Source organism: Botryllus schlosseri, chromosome 6, assembly GCF_051294905.1.
Source record: "Botryllus schlosseri isolate E-star chromosome 6, Bs_hap1, whole genome shotgun sequence".
NCBI classification, from domain to species: domain Eukaryota; kingdom Metazoa; phylum Chordata; class Ascidiacea; order Stolidobranchia; family Styelidae; genus Botryllus; species Botryllus schlosseri.
The window spans coordinates 21,420,546-21,437,918 of NC_137241.1; the positions used below are offsets into that span (position 1 = coordinate 21,420,546).

At 44.4% G+C, this 17,373-nt stretch overlaps 3 protein-coding genes across 3 annotated transcripts; 2 read left to right on the plus strand and 1 right to left on the minus strand.

The window, feature by feature from the left end:
* The first annotated feature begins 2,111 nt into the window (after positions 1–2,111).
* LOC145441501 (60 kDa heat shock protein, mitochondrial-like) lies at positions 2,112–4,221 on the plus strand. The gene has a single exon (XM_080319383.1). It carries the CDS (start codon positions 2,207–2,209, stop codon positions 3,923–3,925), a length of 1,719 nt encoding a protein of 572 aa, XP_080175509.1. The 5' UTR covers positions 2,112–2,206; the 3' UTR covers positions 3,926–4,221.
* A 759-nt stretch (positions 4,222–4,980) lies between these two features.
* On the plus strand, positions 4,981–6,803 carry LOC145441502 (cilia- and flagella-associated protein 184-like). Its single transcript, XM_080319385.1, has 2 exons — positions 4,981–5,440; positions 5,570–6,803. The coding sequence occupies exons 1-2, from the start codon at positions 5,101–5,103 to the stop codon at positions 6,721–6,723; spliced, it is 1,494 nt and encodes a 497-aa protein (XP_080175511.1). The 5' UTR covers positions 4,981–5,100; the 3' UTR covers positions 6,724–6,803.
* A 1,226-nt stretch (positions 6,804–8,029) lies between these two features.
* Positions 8,030–12,013, minus strand: LOC145441503 (centrosomal protein of 104 kDa-like). Its single transcript, XM_080319386.1, has one exon. The coding sequence runs from the start codon at positions 11,539–11,541 to the stop codon at positions 8,872–8,874; it is 2,670 nt and encodes an 889-aa protein (XP_080175512.1). The 5' UTR covers positions 11,542–12,013; the 3' UTR covers positions 8,030–8,871.
* Positions 12,014–17,373: the final 5,360 nt, after the last annotated feature.

Consider the following 17,373-nt stretch of genomic DNA (forward strand, 5'->3'; position numbering starts at 1 on the left):
ATCCAAGAAAGAACTGCGACATCGGGCACTAGATCGAGGTAGATGCCAGTTTAAGAGATCGCAACAGCAACCGCAACTGGTCGTATCAGTATATCAGTATCAGTTTAATAATATTTTCATCATTTCAAAACTCCGGTAACGAGCACTGAATGAAAAGTAAAATAGATAATATAAAAGGCAAGCGACAAAATGAGTTGGCACGTGGCGGAAGGCGAGATCGATGTTAGGTGGTAGTCCGGAAATCCTGAAGGCTGACTAGTATTCGTGCGGCATCCTCCTATCGCATTGGACATTGTGTGTGTCTTGTTCAGATAAAAATAGAATCAGACGATTATATTCCATACCAAAATTTCGTTCGATAGCATACCATACCATGCCCTGATGATCACAAAAATCTGCGATCTGCAATCATCAGGCAAAGGCATTTGCGAAGTTTCGTTGCAATAACGTTCGATACGCTCTAGTAAACTCATGCTTCATCGAATGTTCTTTGCAAAGGAGAACATGTGATTGGATCGAGCTCAGGGTCGGCGTGACATTCGCGATGCACCAACCGTCGGTCGCGTTTGCGGCGCAGATCGGCATTCGATGTCGCGGTCTAGATTCTGTTTAGGATTTACCTCTCGACACATGCACTGTGGTGATTTACTGCTCTAGTCTACCTGTATTGTACGGACCAAGGTATCGTACGTTTACTGTTGATTTGCGTCCCATTATTGTGTATCCTTACTTCGTTCAACTTTGAAGTGACTTGAAGTACTTCCCTTTGTTATCGTGGTGCCTTGCTTTTTATATAGACCTATGAAATTTGCGAATACTGCCGTACTGGTCATTCCACGATGGCCTACTCATCCTATATACTGTGCTGACTACTAAACAATGTAGACTATATTATAAATGCACGGTTGCACGTTCAAAAAGACTTGTTGCTTTGTTAACTTAAGCAAACTTTACAATGAAGGTCAGTATTTACAATAAAGGTCGGAATATATTGGTGGAATTGCATTGGTGGGCATGAGATGTCATACCGTAGTACATTGAAATGAGATGGTTTTTCCCTGCTATCCCCCGACTGGAATCGCTGGCCGTTTTGCCTCATATATCAGGTGAGCAGCGATGATTTTTCAAGTTGAAGTAATTGAATGAAAAATAAAATCTAGTGTGAGTAAAAAATATAACATAGTGTGAGCACAGGACACCGATTTCATACACGGCTATCCCTATAGCCTACCAAATTATTTTCATGTGAAAACCTATGCTCACAAACTATATACCCTTGACTGAAGTGCGCGCTCTTGTGCTCCGTACAATACAACATGGTACTACGCTTAAATGCTGTCGGTTACGAGTTGTATCAAGATTACACCTATTATATATTGTGTTTGATCATATAAACGGCTTGTTCTCGAAAGAGCCAAAAAGGCATTCTCTCAATCACTGTTTATCATGTTTAATTGTTTAACATCTCGATCTGTGATCTGAAGCGTTATTTTTAATACATTGTGAGAAGCACACAGAATTTGCTGTTGACTTATCATGAAAATGTATCTATTGTTGTTATTGCTCGATTACAGATATGTTGAACGAGTTTAGGCAGTTGCGCTTGTGCATACTATAGCACAATATCAATGTGTTGTAATGAACTTGCATGTTTGTATTGCTACAGGTCATAGGATCCTAGTTTTTCTTTGTCATATAATTTCACTTGTCCAAAGCATGCGACAGTTCAGCTGCATTAAGGTTAATTCCGCATTGTTTTACTGCATTGCCAAGTTTCTACAATGTCGCATTGGGGGAATGGTGTCCTAACATGTAATTTATGAATAAGCATTATAATAGCTTACCAATCATATTCAATTATTTTTGCTCGATGCCGCCAGCTGTAAGATTGCGGCAATCACTGATCATCATGTATTCAGGTCATTTCATGGTTTGAGAATCGTGGCATATAAATTCGAATGAAGTTGTTTCTGCTAACAAGCTGACTGTAAATACTGATATAGTCATTATAAACGAACCAGTAAGCTGGAACATTATTATTATCTGCAATTCCATTGACGATGAGCCAAAAATGCGGTGTCCTGATTCGGTTGCCTGAAGAATTTTTCCACAACCAGTGAAAGATATCTTCTTTTTGAATATCAGCAGGTCCAATAACTATTTATACATAATTTTCATCTCTGCCTACCAGAAGACACCACACACTATGCATCGAGTATCGAATATCGTCCGAAAAGTTGTTTCTCATCCATCTCAAAACCTGTTCTTCGCCAGAAGCTATGCGAAGACAGTTACGTTCGGCTCGGCAGCCAGAGATGAGATGCTCGAGGGTGTCAACAAGCTTGCAGACGCGGTAGCAGTCACGATGGGACCGAAAGGTCGCAATGTCATCATCGAGCAGTCGTGGGGTAGTCCTAAAGTTACGAAAGACGGTGTGACAGTAGCAAAATCAATCGAATTCAAAGACAAATTGAAAAATATTGGTGCAAAGCTAGTGCAAGACGTCGCGAGTAACACCAATGACGAGGCTGGCGATGGGACAACGACCGCCACCGTCCTGGCGCGGGCCATTGCAAAAGAAGGAACCGACAAAATCGCAAGAGGCGCAAATCCAATCGAAGTGAGAAGAGGAATACAGAAAGCTGTGGAAGCCGTCACCACAAAGTTGAAGGAATTGTCCAAGCCAGTGACCACTCCTGACGAAATCGCTCAAGTCGCCACGATATCAGCAAACGGCGATAAAGAAATAGGCGATCTTATATCAGAAGCAATGAAAAAAGTAGGCCGCAACGGCGTGATCACTGTCAAGGACGGCAAAACCTTGAATGACGAACTTGAAGTCATTGAAGGAATGAAATTCGACCGAGGCTACATATCGCCGTACTTTATCAACACCGCCAAAGGCCAGAAAGTCGAATATCAAGACGCGTACGTTCTTCTCAGTGATAAGAAAATTTCTTCGATTCAAACAATCGTGCCGGCATTGGAACTCGCCAACGCGCAACGCAAGCCGCTCGTAATCATAGCGGAAGACATCGAAGGCGAAGCACTCACGACGTTGGTGGTCAACCGACTGAAGGTGGGGCTTCAAGTAGTGGCAGTCAAGGCACCGGGCTTTGGAGACAACCGTAAAAACACACTGAAAGATATGGCGATCGCGACTGGAGCCATTATCTTTGGCGACGAGGCGATGGATCTGAAACTGGAGGACGTGCAAGCTCACGATCTCGGCAAGATCGGCGAAGTCGTTATCACCAAAGATGACACGCTACTCCTGAGAGGTGGTGGCAAGCAAGAAGATATCGACCGAAGAATTGCACAAATCCAGGAGCAGCTCGACGAAACTTCGAGCGATTACGAACGTGAAAAACTTAACGAGCGCCTCGCTAAACTTGCAAGTGGTGTTGCCGTAGTCAAAGTCGGGGGCTCCAGCGAGGTGGAAGTGAATGAAAAGAAAGACCGTGTCACAGATGCTTTGAACGCCACCAGAGCTGCTGTTGAAGAAGGTATTGTCCCTGGAGGCGGTATCGCGCTACTGCGTTGTTCTCCGGCACTAGACACAGTGCAGGTAAGCAACAAAGATGAGCAAATTGGTGTTGACATCATCAGAAAAGTATTGAGGATTCCAACATCAACGATCTGCTCAAATGCCGGAATGGAAGGTCAGCTGATTGCCGAGAAGTTACTGCAAAAAGAGGGCGATTACGGCTATGACGCGAGAGAAGACAGGTATTGTAACATGATCGAAGCAGGCATCATCGATCCAACAAAGGTTGTCAAACAAGCGCTGGTCGACGCGTCTGGTGTTGCTTCTCTCTTGACTACGGCGGAAGTGGTGGTTTCGGAAGAGCCCAAGGAAGAGTCGGCCATGCCTCCCATGGGTGGCGGTATGGGAGGAATGGGCGGCATGGGTGGAATGATGTAGATCTAACCGGCTCGGCACACACTATCAAGTACTGAACAGCGAGATAATACTTCATAATACACGAAGCGGCAGTTGGCAAAGACGGGCGTCGATCCCGGATGCTGTGAATTTGTTCGAAATTCCATTTAATTTTTTTGAATCTGTTTTTGTATTTTCATCAAATCTAATGGTCCATTTGACACTATATGCTTGCTGGTTGCGTTCACCATGATTTGCAGATTTGAGTATGTCGTGTGCTTATCTGATGTGGTCACAATATCACCGAAATCATGCAAATAAACAATAACTGGTACATATTTTTGAACTATCATCAGTTTTGTTGGTTTAATCCAAGTTATCGGTGTGATTAGCGGGCTTCAGATATGAGTACATGTCATGAACAGAACGGTTTTGTCCTACGATTAAGGAATTCAGCTGTCTGTCAAAGACCTGCAAGTCTTGACTCTGATCCATAGTGATTGCGAGCTTACGAAAGCGAATGAGGTTCGTACTGGCAGCGTAAATCATGTCCAGCCACGCAAGATCGACTGCTCAAGGACGGTGCAGTGGGGTATCATGCAGGGGCGTTCAATATCAAAAGGTCATTTATTGGCGAGAATCGTGTGACTATGTAGCGTTTGAGAATCATGTACCCATTACAGTATTAGACCGTTTATGAATAACACGGAATGGCAGCTTCTGTAGAATGTACGACCCAATGATACATATCATTGTTACGACCAGAGCATCGTATCTTTCGGCATAGACATCCACAAGATAGTTGTAGCTCAGAGACTGTCAGGATCCTAAGGTGAATATTCATTAGTCGGATGTGGAATGCTAGGTTTTGTGCTATTATCCCTATTAGTTAAATTTCATCGTTCTAAAGAGATTTGTATCCGATTTAGTCGGTTATGAATTTGAAGCTCCGGTTTGATTTGCCTCACTGCACATGATTCCTTCTCCATAACAACAGCCGATGCAGGTTTTGTTTACCAATGCACGGTGATTTTGATTAGTAAGTAAGGGCCCGGTTTCGGAAACAAAGATATGTCAAACATAATCATTTATATCTTGATAATGGCCCTACGCGTTACTTTTAGTTAGCGTTAAACACATTGCTATTCATGTTACATTGGCGTTCTAGAATCTTACCAATATTTTGAACACCGGTCATTTCAGTAGCCTCAAACGTTATGGCCGAAGCCGAAGAAGCTAATGTTAGTGTGGAAATATCAGGTCCAACGCCTGACAATGACGTAAATCCAACTGAGGAATCGTCTACTCCTCAGCCCGAGCAACCGGCAGCACAAGATGCGATACCAGAAACTGATGAACCTGTCGATCAAGAGAAAAAGTCAGATGATGCACCAGCTACAGCAGTACCAGACGCAGAAGAGAGTGACACACTAAAAGATGGAACGCACGTAGAAGATAATCCAACCACAGAAGGCACACTTCCAGATGAAGATACTGAAAAGAGCAGCGAGAAGGATAAAGAAGACACAGAGAAATTGGAAGAAACTGAAAAACCAGGTACAGAAAATATAGAGGGTGGCGAGAAAAAGACAGAAGAGGAGCAAACGCCTGATACCACTGAACCTTCTGACACTAAAGCACCTGAAACCGAAACCCCCTTACCCCAAAACGAACAATTTTCCGCAGGCGAAAAACCAGAGGGAACAGGCATCGAAGTCACCGCAGAAGCTCTATCCCGTGGTGGGAGTCCCACAGAACCGTTAGATGTACCAGGAGACGACGTCCCGCGTCCAGGCACTCCTGAAAAAGAATCAGAAGAAAAAAACGTTATTTTCGACGACGAACAACCTGCTCCGAGATTCACCCGTGACGAACTAATCGAGCGTTACCACGTCGCCTTACAAGAGCGCGAACTCTTGAACCAGAAGAATAGTGCTCTCCAGCACAAGCTGGCCGAATATTTCCGGAGGAAGAAAACGGAGGAAAGCCGTCAAGAGGTCGACAGAAATGTCACCGACCAGGAGCAGCGCTACATGAAGTACATGAGCAATTTAGAAGAGCTCAGGCAGCAGGAGGCTGGGGAAAGAGAATCGTACGATGAACAGATTGAAGAAATAAAAGAACGCAGAGCGGCGAAGCAAGGCCTCGTTGAGGAAGAATGGAATAATTATTGCCAATTCAAAAGGTCTGCCGCACTGTCGTCTGCGTACAGCCGAAGTGGACGGCAGCTGACTGCGAAAGACTTTGAACCATACGAAATCAACGAGGCAAAGAAGGAAGGGGAAGTATCGCAGGTGCGTTTGGAGAACATAAAACTCAGAAACAGGTTGAGGAAACGCGAGCTGCAGCTGAAGCAGAAGGAGGAGCTTGCCGAAGGCCTGCACTTGATTGATTTCGAGCAGCTGAAGATCGAAAACCAGACGTACAACGAAAAGATTGAGGAGCGCAATGAGGAATTGATGAAGCTCCGTAAAAAGATCACGAACACGGTACAAGTGCTGACGCACCTCAAGGAGAAACTGCAGTTCGTGCAAGGCGAGAACCAAGTCGCCAGGCAAGATTTGGGCTGCGTCGAGATGGAGGTCGCTAAAAAGAGAGACATTTTGTCGCGGACCAAACAGGCGCGCGACGCGCTTCGTCACGACAACTCTAAATTGCGTCAGAAATGCGGCCTGCTTGGCAATCCGCTTTTGTTGAGAGACTACGAAGAAGGCACCGACGAAATTACCGATTTGAGTCACAAACTCGATCAGCTCAAGCGTACGCACGCCGAGCTCACCTTGAGCATAAGCGGCGTGAAGAAGAAGATCGAACAGACGAAAGCACTCACACAAAGCTGAACCTTTAGAAGTCATTTTTTGCGTTATCCAATTTTTGCTGTTTTCATGATGCTACTATTAAAAGCATGAATTTCACACCACCATGGTTCCTTCTATACTTCATTCAATACCCGAAAAGGATAGGGATTCCAAACACAGTCACCAGTGTTCTTATCAGAGTGTCAGCCAGAAATAATTGGGTTTATTTCAATATGAATTACTCAGATGGTTGTTTTTTAAGTATAACTACATACTTTTTTGCAAAGTAGAAAGTTTTTATCTTCAAATGTACGTTTTTAAAACTTCTTGAGTAGCCTACTTTCCAAATCTTCATTTTCTACTTCCAGTTGAAGATACTTTTAATGTTAATCTCATTTTCTACTGAATTTATGGCGTTACTTCTAATTCTGATTTGAGTAGTACCAACAATAACTATTCTAGTTCTTACTCATAATTGGCAATGCAACAAGACATTTATTTCCTTCCAGGATTAATATGATAATAACATGGTCTCAGTTACTGCTAGTAAGGTAAATACCTACTCACCGATGATGCTCGTTTCATTTGTGAATGCCGAATGACCCGTGCGGGAGTAGGTTTACCAGTCTTCCCCGGAGCATACGCTGCCTAATGCTCAATCTGCAGTGCACCACAGATTTTACAACTAGTCTTCTTGACTCGCACTTAGGCTAATATAGGATACGATATATCCTCCTTTTTTTTGAAAATCGAAAGACGCCGAGATGTCCTCTTTTTCACAATCTACCCTCTTTTATTACGTTGATTCTTAAGCGAGTATATAGATACAACCCAAAAAGGTCATATCGCTCAAAAATACACATGAAAAATTATTGTAATGTAATTGATGCGAAGGCTGTCTAAAAAATATAAAGGTCAACCCATCGTAAATTAGACGTGGGAATTCCTTTTTTAGTGCCGACTTGTTTTTAATCAACCTAAGACCGATCACAACTTTTCTTACAAATATCCTGTTGTAATGTCTGTTAATGTTCTTTATCAGAAGTGTCCTGTTTCTCGGATCTCAAAATATAGTAATTTTAGACATTGAGCAATAATTGCGTCATGACTATTAGATGCCACAATGGAATCGTGCCATTCAAAATTCTTTCATTGCGTCACCGAGATAACCTCCGATACAGAAAACAAACGATGCACGTCAAAGTATGTGACTTTGACGTGGAACAGCGCTGAATACATAAATCCAGAGTACTCGAAAACATAGCTAGGTCTCGTTGAATAGCACTTCACTGATGCAAGTCATCACGATTCACGTCTGGTAAAATATCAGAACTCTCGACCACTGAACTTTTCTCAAAAATGACAAAAAATGTATTCAAGACACATCGACGAAGTAAACAGTGAAAGGAAGTCGTCGCTACAAGTACGAAGCATTGTCCGCAGCACCACGAGAACGACATGTGCCACACAGCAGCTGTACATATATTTTACTAGTCTTATCTCAGTAAATGTGTACATGCATGGAAAAATATGATATATACAACGCCAGAAACTTATAATTGAGTGCATAAAGATTATGGGAAATTCAGGAACATGCAGAATTGCAGGAATATGAGTTCAATGGATTCCAACGAGACAGTCTCGAATTCAGCATATATCTATATATGGTCATAACCGAATAACTACAAGGGGTGGGCAAAATCAAGTTTTAGAGTATCAATGACCATGATGTCACGACAATATGAATGACTTGGAAAGTTCTAATAAATGACTTTTACGCGATCACAAATAATATAATCCCAGTTACACTACTACAATTCTGAAATTTTCGACATTAACCATTTCATATAGCGCTTTTATGAACAATTGAACATTTTGCGAGTGAATCGTTATTTCACAGGAACGCCTCTCCTTCCAACGTGAGCAGCCTTGTGCCACAAGTTTTGGATGGTGCGATGGTTTCAAGGCTTACACGGCGAGAAGTAAGTATCAAAACTGTCATTCTCCTCGGTAAAACAACTCGTAATGGCAGGAGGCGTATTATTTCAGTATCAGTAAAAATATCTCTCTCATTACTCGACTGAAATCGGTATAATTAATACCCTATTCAGATTCAAGTACTCGAGTCGTTGTGCCCAGCCCTAGTCATTCCCTGTTAATGGAACGATCCAACTTTGACATACTGTATGATTACCGCCGGCCAGTAGCTTTCTTCCCCTTTTGATTCTTTGCGTTCTTAGCTTTCATCCTGCTGATATACTGCTGCCGTCTCGGGTTTTCGGGACACGCGTCCCTCCCTTGACCCGTCAGATGCGACTTCCAGCTTTCCTCGCCCAGCGGTATGTTCTTGTGACACATCGGACATTTCGCCTGCTTGTCGGCCTTGTTGATCTCGCATTTCTTATCGGCGACGTGCTTCTTCAGGGTGGACACCGGCACGGCCTCGTTACACCGGACGCACTTGCCGAAATCAGATTTCTTATCGCACTCAGACAAGAGATGCTCGTTGTAAGTGGATATCTCCACCACCTGCTTGCAGTGTTCGCAGCGCTTCAGCATCGGACAGTTTTTCCAGTAATGCTGATCGAGGCCTTCCTCATCAAATGCCTCATCGCGTTCGCCACAGAAAATACACAACCTATCCAGGGGGTCGTCCTGCTCTGCATTGTCCGCTGCCTTTTGTTCCTGTGGTTTGGCTTGCGCTTTTTCCGCAGGCTGCGTTATTTTCGCGTTGTTCTGCCGCAGGATGTTGACCTGAGCTTGTAGCTCGTGGATTTCCGCCTGTTGCTTCCGTTCTGCCTCCTTTGCCTCTCTCTCACGTTGTACCTGCAACTCGGCTTTTGTCGGTTTGCCATCAATGCGGTCCAGCTGGTCAAAAATGTTGCGGTACAGCAGATTTCGACGCGTCGATGGTTCATCAGGTGGCAGGTATGCCTTCACAGTGTCCCGGTCTAGACGGTAAATCTGGTAAATTAACTGTGCTGTGGCATCTCTAACACTGCCGGCGATGTGTTCCAAAGCAGGCATGCAGAAACCCATCGCTGATTTTGACGTTAACGCCGCACCACCGAGCCCTATCGCTTTCACGAGGCGACTCACAATCTCAACCCGGCCTTCTGCGAGTCTTGTGGCCATATCTTTCGGTATCGGGGTAAGCGCCGCTTGCGGCACCAGTTGTGTCGCCTTTACATTGGAGTACGTCGACATTTTTTCTATAAACTCGAGCGCACGTTGTCTAGCTCGCACTTGCGACTCGCCTGTCTTAGATATTAGTTTCGGCAAAGTTTGATTGATGGTGTAGGTCAAATCTGCTTTACTGAGGTGATGTTGAGGGATGTACTGTGTCAGCAGGTAATCCAGTATGTTCAAAGCGGAATTGAACACAGAGAAGACGTTATCGCGCACTAAACACCGCCTCACTATGAACACTGCGGCGCGCAAGTAAGATTTCAAGTCATCCTTGCTTGCGTCGGCCGGTATCGCCTTGAGTTGCTTTTGAAGTGAAATCAGCGCGTCCTCACGGTAGGAGTAGGTTTTCGAATACGCTCCAGACACGAGGTCTAATCCGAAAACTTCGATGGCGGATGAAGCCTCGCGGATTGCTTTTTCTGACATCGGTTCTGGACCGTCTCCTGCCGGAGCTTCCTGCCTGACAGGCGGTTTCACTTGCTCCTCCGGGGTGGGCGGGATCTCAGGACGCGGGCTTGTCTTGCTCAGCGCTGGTATTACCTTGTCATCGTGTGACTTGAGTGGTTCGGGGTCAGGTTTTGGCGATGGTTGCGGTGTGGGCTGCTCTGCAAAGGTTTCTTCCTGCGCTTGAGGGGGTTCTTCGAACTCGCGAGGGGTCGGAGAAGGTTCACGAACCGGGATTGGAGTAACAATATCGCTTACTTCCTCTTCTTGTATGTTGTCTCCGGAATTGTAATTAGGCCTTCTGTTGCGGGGGTAGTTGATTTCATCGTCGAACGTCGACTGGTAGGCGTTCTTTTGCTGTTCCGGCGCTGGTTTTTCCATTTCGAAATAGTTATGGATGCCGGCTTCATCGACAAGTCCATAGTTGCGTAATTGCTGGTATACTTTGAGACGATACTCCTCCATCTGCGTCTTTTTCATCTTTGCGATGTCGTAATTCTCTTCTTCGACGGCCCGGCGTTTTTCGAGCTCGTATTTCGCGAGTTTTTCGCCGACTTTTCTCAAGTCGGCCATGGCCTGCTTCAACTTTTTGGCGGCATCAAAATTCTCCTGCCTGACGCATTCGGACTTGCGAGCGTCGAGACGACGGATGATCTGTGCCACTTCCGGATCCTGATACAAATCGAAAGCCAAATCATCCATCGGCGAGACATAGTCTGGATTTTTGCGCGGGCTGTCGTTACCCAAGCCGCTCACGGCGTCGTGCTTCGAATTCAAGTCGGATCTAGAATCGCCGATGATATTAAGACCCATGATACTGATTTGATTGTAGAGGTTCAATTTGTTGAGATGGTTTTTGTGCAGCACCAGCTTCAGCATGGTACCTTCCGTGTCGACGTGGACCGACTTCAACTCTCTTGATTTGTAACCCGTTTTCTCATTGCTCGAAAGGTATATGTAGCCCAATCTTTTGAAACTTTGTGCGCCGCCGGACCCGCCGATGTAGAATTCTACTTTGGAAGGAATCAGGTATTGATGAGCGAGGATTTGAAGCTTCTTGATTTTGCACGGTTCTCTCAATTGGACTATGATTTCTTGCGGATACATACAGAATCGAGGTGTCTGCCATCCCGCTACGGTGGGACTGTGCTCCTCTAAACTCTTCGCTGGGTAGCCTTCGGCTTCGCCGGTTGCACCCACGATAGCATATCGCAATTTTCGAGGCATAATGGCTGCTGTAATTGACAAGCTTATGGTGTTACATGTGGCCACAGAAAACAGTGGTAGCCTACAACTATGACTAGTCTGAATGAAACATTGTCAGCGCTTACTAGTAAGGATTCCCCAGTCGATTTCAGTCCAAACAACAGAAATCCGATACTAGTAGACACTAAAAGTCATTATTAGTATATAGTTTCACTAACTTATAACAATAACCACATAGGCGATTTTCAAAACCTTATTATCCAGCAGCACTTGAAGCAGGTGTTTCAGTATATGAACTAGGTAATTCCTTCTGACATCACTAATTTAAGAAAACCTGCATCACATACGGCATCCCCACATTATCCAGCTCACATAACATTGCGAGAAAGCGTGAAAACTTATATAGCAATGTCGGTATTTTGTCAAATATTATATATTGGTATGTTTATTGTTTTCATACTTATTAATTACAGATGTTGATGCTGACGAAACACAATTCTAAAACAATATAATTTTGGTTTGTGGTGTCTGCATTAGTATCAATTTATTATTAATATCATAAATTCAAAAAAACTCGAAGATTGCAATAGAATGAAAATATACGAAGTCACATCTATAGATAGTCATATTTTATCAGGTACATTAACATTACAAATAAACATGATCCAAATGAATTCGTTCAAAGCTTTCAGAAGTTTTTGGCCATTCGCGATACTGACGATCAGGCGCTTTCATTACCTTACGGCAAGCGTCGCAACTCTTAACGAGATTTTCAATGTCGCGATTAATGGAAGGCCATGCGATGTAACGTCGAGCCATCTGCTTCATTTTCGCGATACCCCAATGTCCTTCGTGCAACAACAAGCGAAGCAGCAAGAAATTATGGCACAACAACAAGCGAAGCAGCAAGAGATTGTGGCTCAACAACAAGCAAAGCATGACGAAGCAATGGCAAAAGTCATGACAGAGATGGCGCAATTGACGCAGAGGTTGAATCCCGGTGCATCAACATCTGAAGCCACCGCTCCCAAGTTTGATTCATTTGTAAAATCAAAGGAGAAATGGGACCAATATCTTCAACGATTCAACCATCACCTTGCAATTTACGGCATTTCCAACATGGAGAAGAAAAGAGCGTGTCTACTCTCATGGGTCGGACCTGAAACGTACTCGCTCCTACGTAATTTGTTTGGTGCTGCTGATGTCAGTGCACAATCCTTCGACGCGTTGACTGAGAAGTTGTCCACACACTTCAAGGACTCAATTCATGTGCAAGCAGCCAGGTACGAATTCTACAATTGCAAAATGCAGCCGGGGCAATCGTACGCCGATTGGATCGCAACTCTACGCGGAATCTCCAAGGATTGCAACTTCATATGCTCAAGAGATGGCTGTGATCAGAGCTACGTTGATGAGCTAATGCGCGATCTCATCATTAAAGAAACGCCGCACGCGGATGTGAGACGGCATTGTCTAACACAAACCAATCCATCCCTTGACGACGTTCTCAAAGTAGCCGCAACCCACGTGAGAACGCTGGAAACCGATAGGGTTATCCAGGGTGAGAGAAGCAGTAAAGACACTTCTATCGTCAACAAGATGACGGGAAGTTATCAAAAGGGGAAAAAACCTTCCAAATCCAACCAAGGCAACTTCCCGGAAAGACTGAAATCCTGCAGCCGCTGTTTCATCGATCACCAGAGAAAAGACTGTCAATATCGACATTCAGTATGTCAGAAATGTGGTCGTAAAGGCCATATCAAACCTGTGTGCATGTCTACCAAACCTAGTATCACGCAACAGGTCACATCCGTCAATTTCTGCTCAGTGCCACTCCTCTCCTTCGACATCGATCAACTATATCGACGCGTAGGTAACCAGCTCTGGATCAACTCCAGCATCAACGGCATTCCGTTGCCGACACAGTGGGACACTGGTGCACCCTCCGCCATGGTGGGATTGACTGGGTACAAAACTTTAGGCTCTCCGAAACTCTCAGCATACCATTGCTCTTTCGTAGCGTATGGCGACAAGCCACTGAAAGTGAAAGGTATTTGCACTGTAACCGTGCAGGTGGGTTCTGAAGTTCGAGTTGGCTTAAAATTGGTGGTTCTCGACGAACACCGTGGGCAAAACATTTTTGGTCTCGATTGGAGCGATGCTTTCTCCATGACCGCTAAGGGAACGTCTGCTTTGGATGCAATTTCCTCGCAGATGGTCAAATCGAAATCATGTAATACTATTGACATTTGTGATTCGAACGACAAATTGGTATCTTTTCAGTCCAAATTTCCCTCCGTTTTCTCTAATGTATTAGGACGATGCACCAAGACGAAGGTGACAATTCACTTGAAACCTAATGCCAAGCCCGTATTTAACAAGCCACGCCCTTTGCCTTTCGCAAGGCAAATCGCTGTTCAAACCGAATTGGATAGATTAGTCAATCAAGGTATCCTCGAACCAATCAATTACAGTGATTGGGCAGCACCAATTGTTGCCGTCACTAAATCAAATGGATCAGTACGCATTTGTGGTGACTTCAAAGCATTGAATCAACAAATTCAGATAGATCAACATCCCCTGCCCTCCTTGGATGAAATTCTTCACAAGTTACAGGGTGGTTGTATTTTCACGAAAATGGATCTTGCCGATGCTTATTTTCAGCTAGAATTAGATGATGATGCGAAGAATTTGTGTGTCATCAACACGCAATTCGGTCTATTCCGTTATCGACGCATGTGTTTCGGAGTCGCATCTAGTCCCGCAAATTTTCAACGTTGTATTGATGCCATGATCGCCGGCTTACCCGGTGTTGCTAGTTTTATCGATGACATAATCGTTACTGGCATTGATGAACGCGATCATTTTCGCAACTTATCGCTACTCTTTGAGCGCCTCACCGAATACGGTTTCACCGTCAACTTCGCTAAATGTGAATTTTTCAAAAGTAGTATCGAGTACCTTGGTCATATAATCGACAAGGATGGCAAACGCCCGTCTAACAAATCCGTTGAAGCAATCAAACAGTTGCCTAAACCTCAGGATGTTCGCCAGCTACAGGCATTCCTGGGCAAAGTAAATTATTATCGCGCGTTTATTCCTAATTTCACGAATAAAGCCGCTGCCTTGTACCGTCTTCTTCAAAAAGACGCGGAATTCATTTGGAATGCGGACTGTGATGCAGCTTTTTGCATTCTCAAAAACGACGTAATCGACGCTACGCAGTTAGCTCATTATGATGTAAACAAGCAGCTCATTTTGTCAACTGATGCTTCTCAATTCGGAATCGGCGCTGTCCTCTCAATCGAGCACAATGGCGAAGAGAGACCGATCGCACACGCGTCGAAAACACTTTCCGATTCGCAAAAATCCTACTCTCAAATAGAGAAGGAAGCTCTGTCAATCATTTACGGAGTCACTAAATTTCGTCAATTCTTGTATGGTAGAAAATTTACGCTCGTAACGGACCACAAACCGCTTTTAGCTATTTTCTCGCCGGACAAGAAAATTCCCGTGATTACAGCGCAACGCTTACAGCGATGGGCACTAACGCTCATGGCTTACCGATACGATATTCGCTATAAACCGACTAATCAGCACGGAAACGCCGACGGTTTATCTCGCCTACCAAAGGGTCCAGACCCTGAGTTTGACGAACTGGAAATTCGTGAAAATGCGGAGATCGTTCACTCTATTAATATGGCATTCGATGGCTTACCGTTAACTCGCAATGAAATTCGCGACGCGACGCTGAAGGACAAAACCATGAAACTAGTAAAATTATCTGTCACTCATGGTAATTGGAATCCAAAGGTGCACATTGATGATTTTTCTTGGTTTTCGACTCGCAAACATTCGCTTTCTCTGCACGAAGACATAGTCATGCTCAATATTGATGGTTTTCAGCGCGTAGTAATTCCGCAGTCACTTCGCTCGCGAGTCTTATCATTGTTGCACGAAGGACATTGGGGTATCGCGAAAATGAAGCAGATGGCTCGACGTTACATCGCATGGCCTTCCATTAATCGCGACATTGAAAATCTCGTTAAGAGTTGCGACGCTTGCCGTAAGGTAATGAAAGCGCCTGATCGTCAGTATCGCGAATGGCCAAAAACTTCTGAAAGCTTTGAACGAATTCATTTGGATTTCGCAGGTCCAATAAACAATAAAATGTTTCTTGTCATCGTCGATGCGCATTCGAAATATCCTTTCGTTAAAGTAATGAATGTCGGATCTACCACGACCTTGTGTGTGGTCAACGCTTTGAGGGAAGTCTTCTCTATCGAAGGCTTGCCCATAACAATTGTTACGGATGGCGGGCCGCAATTCACCTCGAATGAATTCGATACGTTTTGTACGAATTTAGCAATCAGCCATATCGTATCACCCTCTTTTCACCCTGCCTCGAACGGGGAAGCGGAGCGTTTCGTCCAGACTTTAAAAGCTGGATTGATAAAAAATTGCGACGGGGGAAAAGATCTCAACTTCGCGCTCCAAACACTTCTCGCTACTTACCGATGTGCACCGCACCCGGGCATAGACTGGAAAACGCCTGCCGAGATTTTACATGGTCGACAGCCGCGCAATTTGTTAAGTTTGTGCTCGCCCTTCGACAAATCGAAACCCGTTACGCCTAGACAATCAGTCACTCATTTTGAGATTGGTTCCTCGGTTTACGCTCGCAGTTACCGAAGCGGACCAAAGTGGGTTGCTGGCGTAGTGACAGAAATACTGGGGCGTGTTGTGTACATCATAAAAACAGATCATGGGTATTGGAGGAGGCACAAAAACCAACTCCAACCACGCTTGATTTCCACTGGTCATGATACAGCCACACAGGAAGTTGCTCAGCCTCAACAGTCCCAAGCTGAGCAACCATTGGTCAGGAATAGGGCACAACGTCCTGCAGCTAGTCCTGCTCGATCGTCGGGCAGACGTTATCCTCTAAGAAATAGGAAACCCACCGATTTCTATAGACCGTAAATGTGGGCAACCCTCTAACTTACAAGGGAGGACTGTTATGTTCGTGCATTTACGTTCGGTGTCGTAGAACTCTTTCTTCCTATAGGATTAGTAATTTCAGCCAATCATTATTTCCTCGTGTGTCATGCTTGTATTTATACCCTGTGTTCTGTTGTCTCGTTGTCTTTTCATTTAACTGAACTCTGGATCGTGTCGCCTGTCTTAAAGTTATTCTGCTGTACAATATACTGATTCCGTATTGCAACCTCGTCGTATTGAGTTATTGTTCAAACAAGATCAAGAACATAACAACTTTCAGCAATTGGGTTTTCGAGGCGTTTATGCAAAGGTTGTTCTGGGCCGTCCAGATCTTGTTTGAACAATAACTCAATGCGACGAGGTTGCAATAAGAAATCAGTATATTGTACAGCAGAATAACTTTAAGACAGGCGACACGATCCAGAGTTCAGTTAAATGAAAGACAACGAGACAACAGAACACAGGGTATAAATACAAGCACGACACACGAGGAAATAATGATTGGCGGTAATTACTAGTCCTAAAGAAATTAGGAGATGAACAACACTGAACGTAAATGCGCGAACATAACAGTCCTCCCCTGTAAGTTTAAGGGATACCCACATTTACGTAGGTCTATAGAAATCCGGGGGTTTCCTATTCCTTAGAGGATAACGTCTACCCGACGGACGGGCAGGACTAGCTGCAGGATCTCGTGCCCTGTTCCTAACCAATGGTTGCTCAGCTTGCGACTGCGGAGGCTGAGCAACTTCCTGTGTGGCTGTATTATTATGGCCAGCTGAAATCAAGCGTGGTTGGAGTTGGTTTTTGTGCCTCCTCCAATACCCATGATCTGTTTTTATGATGTACACA

What these genes read in the sequence shown, in the direction of transcription:
- LOC145441501 (XM_080319383.1), top strand. Translation starts at nt 2,207, where the DNA reads ATGCATCGAGTATCGAATATCGTCCGAAAAGTTGTTTCTCATCCATCT.
- LOC145441502 (XM_080319385.1), top strand. Translation starts at nt 5,101, where the DNA reads ATGGCCGAAGCCGAAGAAGCTAATGTTAGTGTGGAAATATCAGGTCCA. An exon ending in GGAAGAAACTGAAAAACCAG is followed by an intron (nt 5,441 to 5,569) that starts GTACAGAAAATA and finishes AATTTTCCGCAG; the next exon opens with GCGAAAAACCAGAGGGAACA.
- LOC145441503 (XM_080319386.1), bottom strand. Translation starts at nt 11,541, where the DNA reads ATGCCTCGAAAATTGCGATATGCTATCGTGGGTGCAACCGGCGAAGCC.